At 43.7% G+C, this 20,593-nt stretch overlaps 1 protein-coding gene across 3 annotated transcripts in view; it reads left to right on the plus strand.

The window, feature by feature from the left end:
- LOC143295972 (uncharacterized) overlaps nucleotides 1–20,593 on the plus strand; it is a 122,651-nt gene that overhangs the window by 99,754 nt on the left and 2,304 nt on the right. For all 3 annotated transcript variants that reach the window (XM_076607682.1, XM_076607680.1, XM_076607681.1), the window contains 5 exons: nucleotides 3,882–4,052; nucleotides 6,113–6,221; nucleotides 9,402–9,559; nucleotides 12,580–12,769; nucleotides 18,153–18,365. In XM_076607682.1, the coding sequence (XP_076463797.1) occupies nucleotides 3,882–4,052; nucleotides 6,113–6,221; nucleotides 9,402–9,559; nucleotides 12,580–12,769; nucleotides 18,153–18,365 (841 nt within the window). The remainder of the gene's footprint in view (nucleotides 1–3,881; nucleotides 4,053–6,112; nucleotides 6,222–9,401; nucleotides 9,560–12,579; nucleotides 12,770–18,152; nucleotides 18,366–20,593) is intronic.

The following is a 20,593-nucleotide window of genomic DNA, read 5'->3' on the forward strand; positions in this document are numbered from 1 at the left end:
GTAGCTTTAATTGCAACTACACCAGGTGGATTACAGACACAACTTAACTCTTTGAAAGTATGCTGTGATAGCTTGAGGTTAAATGTTAATAGAAGTAAGACTAAGATAATAGTGTTCAGAAAGGGGGGATATCTGAGTAAAAAAGAAAAATGGTTTTTTGGAGGTGTGGAAATTGAGGTGGTAAATACCTATTGTTACCTAGGATTCACATTCACAACTATGTTGAGTGCTAATGTAGGTACAGGGCATCTAGTGACAAAAGCAAAAAAAGCACTTTACCTTCTTTGCAGAGCATTTAACAATTGTAAAGAGATGTCCCGAGAAGTCTTTTTCAAAATATTTCAGTCCAAAATCCAGTTTATTCTATTGTACTCAGCAGAGATTTGGGGCTGCAACGTTTAGATAGCATCGAAAAAATACATTTACGAGGGTCATTCAATAAATAAGGTGAATTTTTCGGTATAAGGACTTCTAATACAGATAGAAGCTTACTTTTTTTTTTTTTTTTTTTTTTTTTACTTCTTTTTCACGTGGATTTAATTTGTTTTGCAGATTAAAAAAAACTTTGAGAGTTTTGGCGATTAACAAAGATGGCCGACCAAGAAGCATGCTCCAGGATTGAACAGCGGTCAGTTATCAAGTTTTTGGTTGCTGAAGGGTGCAAACCAGTTGAAATTCATAGGAGAATGTCAACTGTGTATGGTGCCACATGTTTCAGCCGAAAAAATGTCTACAAGTGGGCTAAATTGTTTAAAGAAGGACGGAGCAGTGTTGAGGATGAAGACAGGCCTGGAAGGCCTACAGAAGTGAGGTCTCCTGAGGTGATCGAATCAGTCAATGACCTCATTCAGTCTGACAGAAGGGTGACAGTGGATGACATTGCAAGGACTTTGAGCTTATATGTTGGGACAGCACACAAAATTGTCCATGATGACCTTGGCTACTCGAAGGTCAGCTGCCGGTGGGTGCCAAAGATGCTTACTCCAGAGCACAAACAGAGGAGGGTCGAGTTGCCCCAGCAGTGTCTCTGCCGCTATGAGAAGGATGGTGATGAGTTTCTGAAGAAGGTGCTCACATGTGACGAGACATGGGTTTGGCACTATGAGCCTGAGTCCAAACGGAAGTCCATGGAGTGGAAGCACGTAGGCTCTCCAGTGAAGAAGAAGTTCAAGTCCCAGCGGTCCACGAGGAAGGTGATGCTCACCGTTTTTTGGGATATGCATGGCCCAATCACCATTTCATTCCTTGAGAAAGGAAGCACTGTGAACAGTGCCAACTACTGTGAACTGCTGAGGCAGGTCAAGAAAGACATAAAGAACAAACGCAGGGGTCATCAGTCAGAAGGAGTCATCTTGCATCATGACAACGCAAGGCCTCACACAGCAGCCCGAACGGTGCAGACCATCAACGAGCTGGGCTGGGAACTGCTCCCTCATCCCCCTCACAGCCCAGACCTTGCCCCTTCAGACTTTCACCTGTTTGGTCCCTTGAAAGCGTTCACGAGAGGCACGAAGTTTGAAAGTGACGATGAAGTCAAAAGTGTTGTGAGCGACTGGCTGAGACATCAGTCCAAAGATTTTTACGCTGAGGGAATACGGAAGCTTGTGCACAGATGGGAAAAGTGTGTGACAGTGCTGGGAGACTACGTTGAAAAAAAAGAAAAAAAGTAAGCTTCTATCTGTATTAGAAGTCCTTGTACCGAAAAATTCACCTTATTTATTGAATGACCCTCGTATTAGCTTGCAAAAGATTTCTTGGTGTTCCCCTCAAAACACCCAATAAACTAGTATACTCAGAATTAGGCAGATACCCATTATACGTTAACTCATACATGAAAGCCGTAAAATACTAGTTCAGATTATTAGAAATGAATTTAGATAGATTACCTAAACAGGCGCATCTTATGCTAGTAAATTTAGATGGGAACGGTAAAAGGTGTTGGGCAACAGGAATTAGAGAAATTTTGTATAAAACTGGATTCAGTTATGTGTGGTTGAATCAAGGAGTTGGCAATATGCAGATGTTTATATTACAGTTCAAACAGAGACTGATTGATATGTATATGCAAGAATGGTCGGCGTCTGTCAGAGATAAGGAAAGATACGCTTTATATTCATCCATGCAAGATGGTTTCAGAACTGGACTCTATTTTGTACATTTGGATATTTATTGCCTCAGAGTCGCTTTGACACAAATAAGACTTGGAGTCTTGCCGCTAAATAAGAACTATGAGAGATACTCTGAAAATCTGGTTGCAAGGTTTTGCCCATTTTGTAAAGGTGTTAATGAGGATGAATATCATTTTATATATGCATGCCCTTTGTATGTCGATCTTAGAAAAAAGTTTCTTGGTTTGTATGTCAATGTTCAGATTAACATTCCGCTGGACGGTGTAGATAAACATCGATCTCGTTCTGTTGCAAAATTTATTTTTCATTCAATTAAGCGCAGACAAGAAGCGATAACTAATCAATGAAGAAGAACATTTCTAGATACGTGTGTGATAGTAAATGTCGTATGAAAATCCATTTCAGTAAAATGTTGACTATTTATACCAATCCTGAACAAAATCGTTGTTGTTACATGCAACTTCAGAGTATTGGATAATTTCTAATATTCATAGGAATGTCAACGGAATGCTATTGTCAGCACGTCCCCCTTCCCAGCATCCCAATGCAATGATGCCTATGGCCTGAATGCAATAAAACATTCATTCATTCATTCACTCATTCATTCATTCTCTCTCTCTCTCTCTCTCACACACTCACACACACACACACACACACACACACACACACACACACACACACACACACACACACACACACACACACACACACACACACACACAGGCACCACCGTGCCATGAAACCCGATATAATATTGCAGAAGAACAAACTGTCAGCATCAACACTGACACAAATGCAACCACACTCCGAGCCAGCAGCGAGCTGCAGCAGAACAAAACAAAAACACGACAGAACAGTTTTACTACGTCAATATTATATGTGTGTCAGGATACTCTGTATCCTTGCTGTGAAATGTCGCATCAGCCAGGGATGCTGAAAGAAAAGTATATTTTTTAACACGCTTTCTGTCTGTATTTTGCCTTTTTATACCGGTGGAATGTCAGGCGAGGCATTGTAATGTAACATGCTGTCGTGGTTTACGTCGTGAGGTAAGAGGGGTGGGGGTGGGGTGGGGGGGACTCTTCTGTCTTCCTTTTTCATTCGTTGTCCCCCCTCTGTCTCTCACATTTCCCTTTCTTATTCTCTTCCGTCTCTCCTCTGTCTCTCACATTTCCCTCTCTTATTCTCTTCCGTCTCTCCTCTGTCTCTCACATTTCCCTTTCTTATTCTCTTCCATCTCTCCTCTGTCTATCTGTCTGTCTGTCTGTCTCTCCCTCCTTCCCTCCCTCCCCCTCCCTCTCTCTTTCTCTCTCCCTTTCTCTCTCTCTTTTGCTTTTGCCACGTCCATCTCTCTCCGTCTGCTCCCCAAACATTCCGCGATTACCTGCTCTGTCTCTCTCCCTCTCCCTCTTTCTCTCTCTGTGTCTCTCTCTCTCCCTCCCCTCCCCTCTTGCTCTCCCTCTCTCTCTCTGTCTGCTTGACAACGGCCGTCTGTCAGTCTTCCTGTTTTTTATGCTTTTCCTCCCTTTTATCCTGGCTCCCACCCCGATCTCTCGAATGCACAATGATTTATACACCACAGTGATTGTGGTGATGATGATGATGGAGTTGACGGCGATGATTGATGGCTATGGCGAAAAAAGTGATGGTGACGATGGTGACAGTGACGTTGAAGGTAGTGATGGTGATAGCGATGATGATGGTGACGGTAGTATAACGATAGTGACGATGGTGGCGGTGACGCTGTTTCAGGAGCACCTGTTCGACGTGAGTGACCTGCAGCACGAGCCACCCCTCATCTCCAAGTGCGGCAGTCTGGAGGTGACCTTCACCTACCTGGCCGTCAGGGGCAGGATGACTGTGCACGTGCAGCGTGCCCGGGAGATCCCCACAAAGGACAGAGGCGGCGCCAACAGCACGCAGGTAGGGTGGCCTCCCTTAGTGATGGGTGGTTGTCTTGTGGGCTTGGTGGTGAACGGACCGATGTGTGTGTGTGCGCATGTTCGTTCTTTAGTTAAACGTTGTTTTTTTACAATGTGATACAGGACAAATGTGTGTGTGTGTGAGTGTGTGTGCGCGCGCGCGAGAGCGCGCGTGCGTGTGTGTGTGTGTGTGTGTGTGTGTGTGTGTGTGTGCGTGCTTGTGTGTGCGTGCGTGTGTGTGTGTGTGTGTGTGTGTGTGTGTGTGTGTGTGATTTTCGTTTTACTTTGCTCTCGCCCGCCTCTCCCGAGCTTTTTTCCTCGTTTTACCCTTTATTATCTCAATTCCTCTGTCTGTCTCTGCCTCTCTTTCTTCCTGTGTGTTTCCTGGATGGCAGAATTTACAGGGGTCACTGTTGTGGCACAGTGTTCACAGGGGTCACTGTTGTGGCACAGTGTTCACAGGGATCACTGTTGTGGCACAGTGTTCACAGGGGTGGGGGGTATCACTGTTGTGGCACAGTGTTCACAGGGGGGTCACTGCTGTGGCACAGTGTTCACAGGGAGGTCACTGCTGTGGCACAGTGTTCACAGGGGTGGGGGTGTCACTGCTGTGGCACAGTGTTCACAGGGGGTGTCACTATTGTGGCACAGTGTTCACATGGGGTGTCACTATTGTGGCACAGTGTTCACAGGGGGTGTCACTATTGTGGCACAGTGTTCACAGGGGGTGTCACTATTGTGGCACAGTGTTCACAGGGGGTGTCACTATTGTGGCACAGTGTTCACAGGGGGTGTCACTGTTGTGGCACAGTGTTCACCGGGGGTCATTGTTGTGGCACAGTGTTCACCGGGGGTCATTGTTGTGGCACAGTGTTCACAGGCTGTGGCATAGTGTTCACAGAGGTCACTGTTGTGGCACAGTGTTCACAGGCTGTGGCACAGTGTTCACAGGGCTCACTGCTGTGGCATAGTGTTCACAGGGGGTCACTGCATGTCACAGTGTTCACAGGGTTTACTGTTGTGACACAGTGTTCACAGGGGTCACTGTTGTTACACAGTGTTCACAGGGTTTACTGCGGCGATATAGTGTTCACAGGGGTCACTGTTGTTACACAGAGTTCACAGGGGTCACTGTTGTTACACAGAGTTCACAGGGGTCACTGTTGTTACACAGAGTTCACAGGGTTTACTGCGGCGATATAGTGTTCACAGGGGTCACTGTTGTTACACAGAGTTCACAGGGGTCACTGTTGTTACACAGAGTTCACAGGGGTCACTGTTGTTACACAGTGTTCACAGGGTTTACTGCGGCGATATAGTGTTCACAGGGGTCACTGTTGTTACACAGAGTTCACAGGGGTCACTGTTGTTACACAGTGTTCACAGGGTTTACTGTGGTGATATAGTGTTCACAGGGGTCACTGTTGTTACACAGAGTTCACAGGGGTCACTGTTGTTACACAGAGTTCACAGGGGTCACTGTTGTTACACAGAGTTCACAGGGGGTCACTGTTGTTACACAGAGTTCACAGGGGTCACTGTTGTTACACAGAGTTCACAGGGGTCACTGTTGTTACACAGAGTTCACAGGGGTCACTGTTGTTACACAGTGTTCACAGGGGTCACTGTTGTTACACAGAGTTCACAGGGGTCACTGTTGTTACACAGAGTTCACAGGGGTCACTGTTGTTACACAGTGTTCACAGGGTTTACTGTGGTGATATAGTGTTCACAGGGGTCACTGTTGTTACACAGAGTTCACAGGGGTCACTGTTGTTACACAGTGTTCACAGGGTTTACTGTGGTGATATAGTGTTCACAGGGGTCACTGTTGTTACACAGAGTTCACAGGGGTCACTGTTGTTACACAGAGTTCACTGGGGGTCACTGTTGTGCCACAGTGTTCACAGGCTGTGGCACAGTGTTCACAGGGGTTACTGCTGTGGCACAGTTCACAGGGGTCACTGCTGTGGCACAGTTCACAGGGGTCACTGTTGTGACACATTGTTCACAGGGGTTATTGCTGGGGCATATTTCACAGGGGCTGTGTGTCTATGACAGGTCCGTTTGATGTTGCTGCCCACCAAGAAACAACGCTTCAAGACCAAGGTGAAGGAGGGCGAGGAGCCAGTGTTTGATGAAACCTTCGTCTTCAGCAAGATCTTTACAGGTACACACTGAACAAGTGTTGTTGAATACTGTGGTTTATATTTGTTGTTGTTGTTTTCTGTCGATTGAGTTGTGTTTCTGACTCACAATCTATCCATTCAACCGTCTGCATATCTGCCAATCGCCTTTCTCTCTGTACCGATATGTCTATCTTTTGTCTTTTTGTCTTTTTAATGTTTCTGTCAGGTTGTGAAGTTGGCTGGCTGCACACTCTGTCCGTCCTGCCTGGTTGACTGTCCTGTCTACGTGACAATATCTTTGTGTTTCTCTCTGTGACTGTCCTGTCTACGTGACAATATCTTTGTGTTTCTCTCTGTGACTGTCCTGTCTACGTGATAATATCTTTGTGTTTCTCTCTGTGACTGTCCTGTCTACGTGATAATATCTTTGTGTTTCTCTCTGTGACTGTCCTGTCGTGGTAATATCTTTGTGTTTCTCTCTGTGACTGTCCTGTCGCGATAATATCTTTGTGTTTCTCTCTGTGACTGTCCTGTCTACGTGACAATATCTTTGTGTTTCTCTCTGTGACTGTCCTGTCTACGTGATAATATTTTTGTGTTTCTCTCTGTGACTGTCCTGTCTACGTGATAATATCTTTGTGTTTCTCTCTGTGACTGTCCTGTCTACGTGATAATATCTTTGTGTTTCTCTCTGTGACTGTCCTGTCGTGGTAATATCTTTGTGTTTCTCTCTGTGACTGTCCTGTCGCGATAATATCTTTGTGTTTCTCTCTGTGACTGTCCTGTCTACGTGACAATATCTTTGTGTTTCTCTCTGTGACTGTCCTGTCTACGTGATAATATTTTTGTGTTTCTCTCTGTGACTGTCCTGTCTACGTGATAATATCTTTGTGTTTCTCTCTGTGACTGTCCTGTCTACGTGATAATATCTTTGTGTTTCTCTCTGTGACTGTCCTGTCGTGGTAATATCTTTGTGTTTCTCTCTGTGACTGTCCTGTCGCGATAATATCTTTGTGTTTCTCTCTGTGACTGTCCTGTCTACGTGATAATATCTTTGTGTTTCTCTCTGTGATTGTCCTGTCTACGTGATAATATCTTTGTGTTTCTCTCTGTGACTGTCCTGTCTACGTGATAATATCTTTGTGTTTCTCTCTGTGACTGTCCTGTCTACGTGATAATATTTTTGTGTTTCTCTCTGTGACTGTCCTGTCGTGATAATATCTTTGTGTTTCTCTCTGTGACTGTCCTGTCTACGTGATAATATCTTTGTGTTTCTCTCTGTGACTGTCCTGTGTACATGATAATATCTTTGTGTTTCTCTCTGTGAGTGTCCTGTCTACGTGATAATATCTTTGTGTTTCTCTCTGTGACTGTCCTGTCTACGTGATAATATCTTTGTGTTTCTCTCTGTGACTGTCCTGTCTACGTGATAATATCTTTGTGTTTCTCTCTGTGACTGTCCTGTCTACGTGATAATATCTTTGTGTTTCTCTCTGTGACTGTCCTGTCGTGGTAATATCTTTGTGTTTCTCTCTGTGACTGTCCTGTCTACGTGATTATATCTTTGTGTTTCTCTCTGTGACTGTCCTGTCTACGTGATAATATCTTTGTGTTTCTCTCTGTGACTGTCCTGTCTACGTGATAATATCTTTGTGTTTCTCTCTGTGACTGTCCTGTGTACGTGATAATATCTTTGTGTTTCTCTCTGTGACTGTCCTGTCGTGGTAATATCTTTGTGTTTCTCTCTGTGATTGTCCTGTCTACGTGATAATATCTTTGTGTTTCTCTCTGTGACTGTCCTGTCTACGTGATAATATCTTTGTGTTTCTCTCTGTGACTGTCCTGTCTACGTGATAATATTTTTGTGTTTCTCTCTGTGACTGTCCTGTCGTGATAATATCTTTGTGTTTCTCTCTGTGACTGTCCTGTCTACGTGATAATATCTTTGTGTTTCTCTCTGTGACTGTCCTGTCTACGTGATAATATCTTTGTGTTTCTCTCTGTGACTGTCCTGTGTACATGATAATATCTTTGTGTTTCTCTCTGTGAGTGTCCTGTCTACGTGATAATATCTTTGTGTTTCTCTCTGTGACTGTCCTGTCTACGTGATAATATCTTTGTGTTTCTCTCTGTGACTGTCCTGTCTACGTGATAATATCTTTGTGTTTCTCTCTGTGACTGTCCTGTCTACGTGATAATATCTTTGTGTTTCTCTCTGTGACTGTCCTGTCGTGGTAATATCTTTGTGTTTCTCTCTGTGACTGTCCTGTCTACGTGATTATATCTTTGTGTTTCTCTCTGTGACTGTCCTGTCTACGTGATAATATCTTTGTGTTTCTCTCTGTGACTGTCCTGTCTACGTGATAATATCTTTGTGTTTCTCTCTGTGACTGTCCTGTGTACATGATAATATCTTTGTGTTTCTCTCTGTGACTGTACTTCCTTGCAGTCGGATATCTCTATGTCTGTCCTACCAATATCTGTCATACGTCAATCATTTGCCTTCAGTGTATCTTTAATTATATATATATATATATATATATATATATATATATATATATATATATATATATTAGTGTATTTACGTACATATTTATTTTGTTTGTTTATCAGATTTCATTTTAGGCTGCTTTACACATACATATGACAGGTTCTCAAGGCGTGAATAAAAACAATCTACTTATCCCCAAAACTTCCACTTGCTCCCCATAAGTAAAGAGACAGTTAAAGGTTACTACCACTGGTGCACTATAACAATTCAGATGAGTCAAACAGTGAGCAGCTCTCATAATACGGACCTACTTCACAATGCGGACATATCTCACAGTCCTGACATGCCTCGCGTATATCGTTGCGTGCTTGTCTCTCGGTATGGCTGTATATTTTCATTTAATATGTATAATTGTATGTCTTTCACTGTGTGTGTGAGAGAGGCAGACTAATTTTATTCGGTTTCAGACTTATCAGCTTAATTATTGACACTGAATCTAAAAATAAGAAACAAATACACGCAATATACAGTGAGCATATTCATGTTTGTACACAAGCTTGCAGAAGAAATAAGTTGGCCATTGTGAACATTACAATAAGCACGAACGAAAATACGCGTAAGAAAACACCTTCACAAGAAAGCATTCAGGTTACCAGTTCAGACTGTAAAAAGGCTTTTTGGCTGCAGCTAACTTGGAGTTTGAAGATTGTGTGTGTGTGTGTGTGTGCAGATGAGCTTGAGGGCTTAGGTGTGAGGTTTCGGCTGTACGGACTGGAGCGCATGAGACGAGAGTATATGATCGGTGAGAGCATCATTGGCTTCGCTTCCCTGAACCTCGCAGAACCCTCTACGCACTGGGTTATTCTGGAACCCCGCAGTAACCTCAGTGTGAGTACTAGTGTGTGCATTGTGGATATTGGTGCGCTATGTTCTGCCCTGTGTTATTGTGTGCACAGATTGTGTACGTTTAAGTTTTATGTGGATTGAATGAGGCGTGAGTATGGTTCTTTCAAAGTTGTTTTGATAAACTTTTCGGGCTTTTAAGAATATTTCGTGTTGTCTTTGGTTTTAAGAACTGACGTGTAATCGATCTTGAAATGGACCCATTAACTGTGGTCAGCCGTACATGTGGGCAAAATGAAAAATACGAATGTTTACCTTATGACACGTTTTATGGTGGTGAAAACCGCCTCCTCCGCGAGCATCCGTGAGTTGTTGTCAGATGTGGCGTTTCAGGTCTTCTGGCGTCGAGTGGCCTTCTGCAGCCAGTGCTGCTTTACTCGTTTCCTCAATTTTCACCTTGGTGGGGGGGTTTTCTTACGATTTGTTTATTCAAACACCGATTGGGAAAGAACCAGTCATCATTCGAGTAATCTCTGATACTGGTCGTCATCCATATTTCCTTGGCCCTCCTTCCTAACGACCAGTAATACAAGATTTTACTGGGTCAGAAATAGTTGGCATGTGTTACTCACGTAGTGCACGCGTCTTAAAGCAAGGAATTTGTGCTATTTTAGATCGATGATGACTGAGACATATGGTGCGTGTGTGTGTTGAGTTGGTTGTGTGTGTGTGTGTGTGTGTGCGTGCGTGCGTGTGTGTGTGTGTGTGTGTGTGTGTGTGTGTGTGTGTGTGTGTGTGTGTTTCCCTCGCAGAAGATATCTACTCATTGGACTTTCTTGCTGGTTTGTTGTTGTTGATGTTGTTGTTGTTGTTGTTTGTACACAACACACACAGGTGACAGGATTAGTGCCAGTGCAGAACTTTCGGCATCGGCCATCTACAATAAGTATCATTATTACAGCCCTGGAATGGCCCATTGTTGGCTGGCTGGGCTATAAGCAAATACTACTAAAAGAAGCAGTCTCTCATAAACTAATTCCCCAGTTTGAACCAAATTTGGGCTGGACAGTTGAAGAAAGTTTGGGAAATATTGGTACCAATCGAAATAATCAATCGATTATATTATTCGGAATTTTTGACAAGCGACTCTGGAAAAATCAGCTCATGGAAGAAAAAGTTAACATGGCCGCGTGACTCTCCTAAAAGAACGCAGGCTACTATAGTTATTTAAGCTACAAAACATGTTAATGCCGAGCATCTAGATGGCTTGACCTTCATGTATGTCACGTTGACAGTTTAACACATATGGACAAGATGTTGTGCGCGTGTTCGGCACGATTTCCTCGCGTGTGGAGACCACATGTGTTTATTTTTGCAACCGTTCATGTGTGTTCACACCCTATTACCTCACGCTGAGCTCAGACGTGTGTGTGTGTGTGTGTGTGTGTGTGTGTGTGTGTTGAGGTTTTCTGTTTGTGTGTGTGTGTGTTTTTTGTTTTTGTTTTTTGCTGTTGTTTTAATTTGTTTCCGGTATTAAGTGTTTTGGAGCTGGAAAAGAGAGTGCATGTTATCGACATTTTGTTGCCGCATTGTAAATAAATGTATCCCGTGTTTGTATTTTGTTTTTTTCTGGTACGAAACATTTCTGTGCCCTTGGGCTTGATCCTCCATGAAGATACTGTGTGCAGCATGGAGGTACTGTGTGCAGCACGTCTCACTGTGTTCAGCATGAAGATACTGTGTGCAGCACGTCTCACTGTGTGCAGCATGAAGATACTGTGTGCAGCACGTCTCACTGTGTGCAGCATTGAGATACTGTGTGCAGCATGGAGATACTGTGTGCAGCACGTCTCACTGTGTTCAGCATGAAGATACTGTGTGCAGCATGAAGATACTGTGTGCAGCACGTCTCACTGTGTGCAGCATTGAGATACTGTGTGCAGCATTGAGATACTGTGTGCAGCATGGAGATACTGTGTGCAGCATGAAGATACTGTGTGCAGCATTGAGATACTGTGTGCAGCATGAAGATACTGCGTGCAGCATGGAGATACTGCGTGCAGCATGAAGATACTGTGTGCAGCACGTCTCACTGTGTTCAGCATGAAGATACTGTGTGCAGCACGTCTCACTGTGCGCAGCATGAAGATACTGTGTGCAGCACGTCTCACTGTGTGCAGCATTGAGATACTGTGTGCAGCATGAAGATACTGTGTGCAGCATTGAGATACTGTGTGCAGCATGAAGATACTGCGTGCAGCATGGAGATACTGCGTGCAGCATGAAGATACTGTGTGCAGCATGGAGATACTGTGTGCAGCATGAAGATACTGTGTGCAGCATGGAGATACTGTGTGCAGCACCTCTCACTGTGTGCAGCATGGAGATACTGTGTGCAGCATGGAGATACTGTGTGCAGCATGAAGATACTGTGTGCAGCACCTCTCGCTGTGTGCAGCATGGAGATACTGTGTGCAGCATGGAGATACTGTGTGCAGCATGAAGATACTGTGTGCAGCACCTCTCACTGTGTGCAGCATGCAGATACTGTGTGCAGCATAAAGATACTGTGTGCAGCATGAAGATACTGTGTGCAGCACGTCTCAGAAATCACCTTTGGAGAATGAAGTAGTGTCTGTCAAAACTTAGCTTTCAGGAGAGGAAAGCTTATCTGTTAAAATGGACATATCTTCCGGAAGTGAAAAACGTTTTACTATTTAACACGTAATCATCTCAGCCTTTCATTTTTCCACTCACATAATCTGCATGTGATCTCTCTCTCTCTCTCTCTCTCTCTCTCTCTCTCTCTCTCTCTCTTCATTTTTTTCTTTTTGTTACGAAATCTTATCTTTTATCTTCGATAGGAAAAACAAATAAAACTGCACGCAGGAAAAAATACGAAAAACATGGGTGGCGCTGTAGTGTAGCGACGCGCTCTCCCTGGGGAGAGCAGCCCGAATTTCAAACAGAGAAACCTGTTGTGATAAACAGAAATACAAATACAAGATACAAATATCTTATGTAATTGTTGTTGCTGTTGTTGTTTGTCTGTTTTGTGTGGACAGCACGGGGATTCCGGATTCGACGTGTCGAGTCTGTCGCGCAGTTCCTCGGCCTCCTCCATGCAGTCCCTGCAGCACGGGGGGATGCCGGAGCTGCTGGTGGGGCTGGCCTACCACAGCACCACGGGCCGTCTGGCCGTGCAGGTCGTCAAGGGAAGCAACTTCAGGAACATGGCCACCAACAGGCCGCCAGGTGAGAGACAGTGGAGCTGCTGACGATGGTAGTGAGGGCCTAGTGCAGACAGTGGAGCTGCTGACGATGGTAGTGAGGGCCTAGTGCAGACAGTGGAGGTGCTGACGATGGTAGTGAGGGCCTAGTGCAGACAGTGGAGCTGCTGACGATGGTAGTGAGGGCCTAGTGTAGACAGTGGAGGTGCTGACGATGGTAGTGAGGGCATAGTGCAGACAGTGGAGGTGCTGACGATGGTAGTGAGGGCATAGTGCAGACAGTGGAGGTGCTGACGATGGTAGTGAGGGCATAGTGCAGACAGTGGAGGTGCTGACGATGGTAGTGAGGGCATAGTGCAGACAGTGGAGGTGCTGACGATGGTAGTGAGGGCATAGTGCAGACAGTGGAGGTGCTGACGATGGTAGTGAGGGCATAGTGCAGACAGACAGGGCATCTTCTTCTTCTTCGTTCCTTGGCTGTAACTCCCACGTTCACTCATAAATGTACACCAGTAAACAAGTGGGCTTTTACGTGTATGACCGTTTTTACCCCGCCATGTAGACAGCCATACTGCGTTTTGGGGGGTGGGTATATTCAAAATGCCGGATAGGACATAATGAAGACAGGATATATTTAAAACAAAAAATGTAGAGTGACGGCCTAGAGGTAACGCGTCCGCATAGGAAGCGAGAGAATCTGAGCACGCTGGTTCGAATCACGGCTCAGCCGCCGATATTTTCTCCCCCTCCACTAGACCTTGAGTGGTGGACTGGACGCTAGTCATTCGGATGAGATGATAAACCGAGGTCCCGTGTGCAGCAAGCACTTAGCGCACGTAAAAGAACCCACGGCAACAAAAGGGTTGTTCCTGGCAAAATTCTGTGGAAAAATCCACTTCGATAGGAAAAACAAATAAAACTGCACGCAGGAAAAATTACAAAAAAATGGGTGGCGCTGTAGTATAGCGACGCGCTCTTCCTGGGGAGATCAGCCCGAATTTCACACAGAGAAAACTGTTGTGATAAAAAGAAATACAAATACAAATACAAAACAATAAAGAAGACAGTAAGGACATTCTGAAGACAGTAAGGATGGACTGAAGACGGTAGTAAGGACATGATTCAAGACGGTATGTTGAAAAAGGTTTATATGCTGACTGAAGAAGCAGTGGGATATTGTTGATTATAATTGTGTTAGGTTTTCCTGAAGACAGTTCATTGTGGGGTGTTGCTGAAGACAGTTCATTGTGGGGTGTTGCTGAAGACAGGTCATCGTGGGGTGTTGCTGAAGACAGTTCATTGTGGGGTGTTGCTGAAGACAGTTCATCGTGGGGTGTTGCTGAAGACAGCTCATTGTGGGGTGTTGCTGAAGACAGTTCATTGTGGGGTGTTGCTGAAGACAGTTCATCGTGGGTGAAGACAGTTCATTGTGGGGTGTTGCTGAAGACAGTTCATCGTGGGGTGTTGCTGGAGACAGTTCATCGTGGGGTGTTGCTGAAGACAGTTCATCGTGGGTGAAGACAGTTCATTGTGGGGTGTTGCTGAAGACAGTTCATCGTGGGGTGTTGCTGGAGACAGTTCATCGTGGGTGAAGACAGTTCATTGTGGGGTGTTGCTGAAGACAGTTGTAGGGTAATGCTGAGGAAGTGACAAAGACGGAATGCCAGGAATAGCGGAGGAAATGACAAAGACAGTAAGCCAAGAACAGTGGAAGGAGATTCCGAAGACGGTATGCCAGGAAGCGTAGAGGGACCGAAACGGGATGCCATGTGTGGGAAAGGAAGATGTCAAAGGCGATATGTTAAAACGAGATAGGAAGGTGTCAAAGGCGGTATGCCGGAGATGGTGGAGGAAGATGTGAGAGACTGTTGGGGAACAAACCAAAAGAGTGTATGACAAAGGCGGCAATGAAATATATTGATGACAATACTGGAATGCACCAAAGACGGTTTTGTAAGATGCTAAGGGCGTATGATACGAGTATATTGAAGATGTGCAACAAAGGAAGAATACGATTCCAAAAAAGGGATTAGCGGACACCGTTTGTAGTGAGGAAATGCCAAAGCAGGTAGGAATTTTCACCAAAAAGAGCAAATCGCCCAAAGCGAGAATACTGCCTATTCATTTTGTATGTATCGTGCATGAGCGAATTTTCAATCACACAAACAAAGAAAAAAATCCAAACACGAAGAATACTTCTTCCTTTTGTCATTGTGTGACTCACACACTAAACGAGCATGTGCACGTGATATTTGATATTTTCACAAATGTTCACGAATTTCTGCTTGTTTTTTTATTCGAGCAAGAACTTTGGATTAAAGCAAGATCCTGAATGGTCTGCCTGTTAAGTGGACAATCTATAGTGACGTTAATTCATTGTCAGTCATGCATCAAAATGTCACAATATAAGGATAACAATCGTACAAACTTCTGTCTTTAACCATGAGGCCTGAAAGTCGTGGCAAATTTTCAATACTACTCCGAGAAACTGGCTTATTACCAAAGTGAAGCACTGGAGATGGAGACGTGGAATTTTCCTAAGAAGCAAGATCGTTAGCCATTATTTAAAAAGAAGACCCAGAGAGTGTCTCTGGGAGAAATGGCAACAGCTTCAAGAAGATATGGGAAAGCCATTGCAAATCATTTAGGAAACGGAACAAAGTCTTGAGACTGTCAGTCCAGTCCAGTTCGACCAGTATTGATCTTTCCTTAATCAATACAGATCTAGAAGAACAGGTAGACACTGGAAGGAGGACAGTCAGAAAGACAGGTGGACATAGTGACGGACGGACAAACAGGAAGACGTACAACCAGTTACAGAATCACCCGTATCCACCTACTGCAGAAGGGAGGACAATAAGAATGAGAACGAAGGTGATTCTGTTCATTTGTGATGTGAATGGTGACAACAGGGGGCGAGTTTTGTTAGGGAGAGAGAGAGAAAGACAGATATCACAGACAGTAATGAATCATGGGGGTGTCAACGACTCAGCGACAGTTTCTTCTACAGCTGACGGTTACACCTTTGAGGATAGTTGACGTCAGCATGTAAACACATGCTGGTGACGGAAGACGTGTTGTTCACACACGTTCGTGGTTCAGTTATGGAATACTTGTAGTTCTATACGCTTGCGAATCCTGGACCCTCACTGCAGAACTCCAGAGAAGAATCCAGGCCCTGGAAATGAGATGCTTCCGCAAGATCCTGAACATTACATACAAAGACCACATCACAAATGAGGAAGTGAAAAGAAGAGTCCAAAACGCCATTGGCCCATTCAAAGACCTGCTAACCACAGTGAAAGAACGCAAGCTCCGCTGGTATGGACACGTCACACGATCAGACGGCCTAGCCAAGACCATGCTGCAGGGTACCGTACAAGGAAGGAGGAAGAGAGGCAGACAGAGAAAGCGGTGGGAGGACAACATCAAAGAGTGGACGGGCCTGCCATTTGCCACAACTCAAAGGGCCGCTGAGGACCGAGGCAGGTGGCGCGAGCTGACCAGGCAGTCATCCATGGTGCCCCAACGACCCACCCACGGGTCAAGGGATAGATGAGATGAGATGAGAGTAGTTCTGAAAATAATTTGTGCAACGACACTACAAGATGGTTTGTATTCGTATGTAACGGGGGGCAGCACTGGTAGAACACAACCCACACCACACTTCCCTCACTCCCCCCTTTCCCGCCGATTTGTTGCCTCACTTTCCTGAGGACCACAGCACCCTGTAAAGTGGGCCAGGTCAGGACACATTCACTTGAGCAGCGGAGAGACGCACAGCTGTGCAGTGCTGTCTTGAACCACACGGGCTGTGTGCTACTGCATCGTCATCATCCCTGTGCTTCCATGCACATGACTGAGGTGTGCTTCAGTTATCAACCATATGTAGTGTCCCCGCTGTCTTGAAATCCTGAGCTAGAAATGACATCTTTTTTTTTCTATTTCTGTCCAGTCTGACGTCTGTTTTGCTGCTCCATCCATCCACTCTTTTTATACCATGTTTCCCCGTTTGCTCCATTTGAAATCTGATATCCTTGCTGGACAACTGCACTCTGACAATGATATGATTATTAACACTGGTATGGATACTAGTTGTCCATCCTCCAGAGGTATTTGCCAATATGGCCGTGTTGTGTGTCTTTAGGTTCTAGAGATTTTGTGTATCTTTTTGATTGTCACTTTCTTTTTCTCGTATTTTTAATATGAGTTGATAAATTAAGCGAAAAAGCCAGCGACTTCACTATAACATAAACTTTACGTGAGATAGTATAGTCGTGTAGTTATATATATCATATGCGTGTATGTTCGCTCTTTAGTTTAACGTCTTTTCAGTATGAGTGATATTAAACGAGGGTAGGAAAAAAATCGAGGGAGGGAAAAATCCACGTATGCGAGTATCCAAATTTTGTGTGTGTGTGTGTGTGTGTGTGTGTGTGTGTGTGTGTGTGTGTGTGTGTGTGTGTGTGATAATAAAAACGATTGGGTTTTGTTGAAAAAAAAATATATATAAACACATGACACCTTCGTAACGAAAAAATAACAACAGTGAACCAACTGGAATTTGTTTCTAACAAAGATTTGAAAAAATCGTATATTAGCAATGGATTGCTGAAAACAGTCAACACAGAAGATGATTTCAGGCTGATCAGGGATATGGGACTGATAACATTAGCAGGTAAGTATATGATCAGCTGATATATGAGCACCACATATGCAACAGACATTACCGACATACTTGATCTCAAAGCAGTCCATCTTCAGATCAAAGAAATATTTACCGTTTATGGAAATCATTTTAACAATGGTTTCCATTCAGACTATAAAGTTTTTTTATTTGTTTATGTAACTCCGAGTTAAGGGTTTTTTTCTTTAAGTTGTGTGAGAGTGTGTGTATGAGGTTCTCGGTTCGTCTTGGTTTTTGTTTTGTTTTTGTTTTTTCTAGACATGCTTTAACGTCTCCGAACATTGATAATGATTTTGGCCTTCGCTGGGCAAGGCTACAAGCAGCAAAAAAGAGTGAAAGAAAGAATAGTCCCAGAATATGTCCCATGTCTCATTGATTATTGTCAAAGGATACACTTCCTTCCCCTGTGTGTGTGTGTGTGTGTGTGTGTGTGTGTGGAAACGTCTGGTGATATATAAGAGACTGGTTTATTACATCTGTTGTATATGCCAGTGTCCGGAAAGACGATGCTACATGTTGTGATCTCACTATTTCCATGTTCAGGTCGTTCAGCGTCATTGTCTCGTTCTGCCTTTATGTCTTCATGTCTTCATGCCTTTATGTCTTCATGTCTTCATGCCTTCATGTCTTCATGTCTTCATGCCTTTATGTCTTCATGTCTTCATACTGCCACATGGAGTGGAAGGGTGGAAGGACTAGACAGCTGTGTCCATTGTTCCAGACACCTACGTGAAGGTGACGCTCATGTCGTCCTCGGGTCAGGAGGTGCAGAGCTGTAAGACGTCCATCCGGCGCGGCCAGCCCAACCCGCTGTTCAAGGAGACCTTCATGATGCAGGTGGCGCAGTTCATGCTGCCTGACGTCACTCTCATGGTGTCCGTCTACAACAAGAAGAGCATGAAGAAGAAGGAGATGATTGGCTGGTTCTCACTGGGTAAGCTTGCAACATGGGATTGTGTTGGATAAGAGGAATGAAGTGGTTCAAGGGGTTGGTTCGTAAGGCATTGATCAAAAGGGATATAGTCGGCATGGCTAAGAAAAGCATAGAGGAGATGGAAACTAACTAGTTCCTCGAGAGTTGGATATGAAAGAAATAGGAGAGGAAGAAAAGGGGAAAAAAAGAACGAAATGCATGCGTTGAGAAAAGTTTGAAGACAAGCTGACTAATATTGCAAGCATTACAAAATAAGTTGTTTTCATCATAGGCGAATCACATAAGCTGCATTCTTCTGTTTAGCGAAAGGAAGGAAATTGTTGCCCGAAAAATAAGTTTTGAAGTGTAAATAGAGAAATGAAACGGTCAGTTTTCTAGTCGCTGTTTATCAGAAGGAAATGACTGCGTGCCAGACAGGGGATATTATTTGGCTTTAGTTCTCATCGCGCGCAATAAAGGCTTGCACCAGACTCACTGTTCCAGAAAATGATAGAAAAACTAATGATCGTAGCCAGTGACAAGCAGAAAGGGATGATTGGCTGTGTTTGTTGTTCATTTGTTTCTACTTTAGACATCCGCCGTTCCCCTCTTGGTGAAGGAAGAGACATAATGCTCGATAGGGCGTTTGACATCTTGTTAAAATGATGACCTGTGATACTTACACAGCTCACTATCACAACAAAACCAAAACGAAAATTGAAGTTGTGGTGTAGCAGCCCATTTCAGATGTGATCAACCAGATTTCCTCAGTGGTTTTCCTCTCCTCTTCCTTCTCCTATTTCTTTTTCATTTATGGAATTAGATGTGCTCACCACAATTACCAAGTGTATTTTTCTTTCATCGTTATAGCGAGTGAACAAAACACGCAGGGAACTTTTCTAAGAAGTCAAGCATGGTTTATCTGTACTGTTCATCACAGGAATCACATGTGAACATTGAGTGTTCTACTTATTAATGACCACCGACAGTGGGTCTTGCGTTTATTAATGACAATTAACAATGTGTCTTGTTTATTTGATGACCACTAACGGTGTGTGTTATGTTTATTTGATGACCACTAACAGTGTGTGTTATGTTTATTTGATGACCACTAACAGTGTGTGTCATGCTTATTTGATGACCCCTAATAGTGTGCGTTATTTTTATTTGATGACCACTGACAGTGTGCGTTATTTTTATTGATGACCACTGACAGTGTGCGTTATGTTTATTGATGACCACTGACAGTGTGTGTTATGTTTATTTGATGACCACTGACAGTGTGCGTTATTTTTATTGATGACCACTGACAGTGTGCGTTATGTTTATTGATGACCACTGACAGTGTGTGTTATGTTTATTTGATGACCACTAACAGTGTGCGTTATGTTTATTGATGACCACTGACAGTGTGTGTTATGTTTATTGATGACCACTGACAGTGTGTGTTATGTTTATTGATGACCACTGACAGTGTGCGTTATGTTTATTGATGACCACTGACAGTGTGTGTTATGTTTATTTGATGACCACTGACAGTGTGCGTTATGGTTATTGATGACCACTGACAGTGTGCGTTATTTTTATTTGATGACCACTGACAGTGTGTGTCATGCTTATTTGATGACCACTGACAGTGTGTGTTATGGTTATTTGATGACCACTAACAGTGTGTGTTATGTTTATTGATGACCACTGACAGTGTGTGTTATGTTTATTTGATGACCACTGACAGTGTGTGTTATGTTTATTTGATGACCACTAACAGTGTGTGTTATGTTTATTGATGACCACTGACAGTGTGTGTTATGTTTATTTGATGACCACTAACAGTGTGTGTTATGTTTATTGATGACCACTGACAGTGTGTGTTATGTTTATTGATGACCACTGACAGTGTGTGTTATGTTTATTTGATGACCACTGACAGTGTGTGTTATGTTTATTTGATGACCACTGACAGTGTATGTTATGTTTATTTGATGACCACTGACAGTGTGTGTTATGTTTATTGATGACCACTGACAGTGTGTGTTATGTTTATTGATGACCACTAACAGTGTGCGTTATGTTTATTGATGACCACTGACAGTGTGCGTTATTTTTATTGATGACCACTGACAGTGTGTGTTATGTTTATTGATGACCACTGACAGTGTGCGTTATTTTTATTGATGACCACTGACAGTGTGTGTTATGTTTATTGATGACCACTGACAGTGTGTGTTATGTTTATTGATGACCACTGA

The sequence above is a fragment of the Babylonia areolata genome, chromosome 21 (assembly GCF_041734735.1).
Source record: "Babylonia areolata isolate BAREFJ2019XMU chromosome 21, ASM4173473v1, whole genome shotgun sequence".
Classification (NCBI taxonomy): Eukaryota; Metazoa; Mollusca; class Gastropoda; order Neogastropoda; family Buccinidae; genus Babylonia; species Babylonia areolata.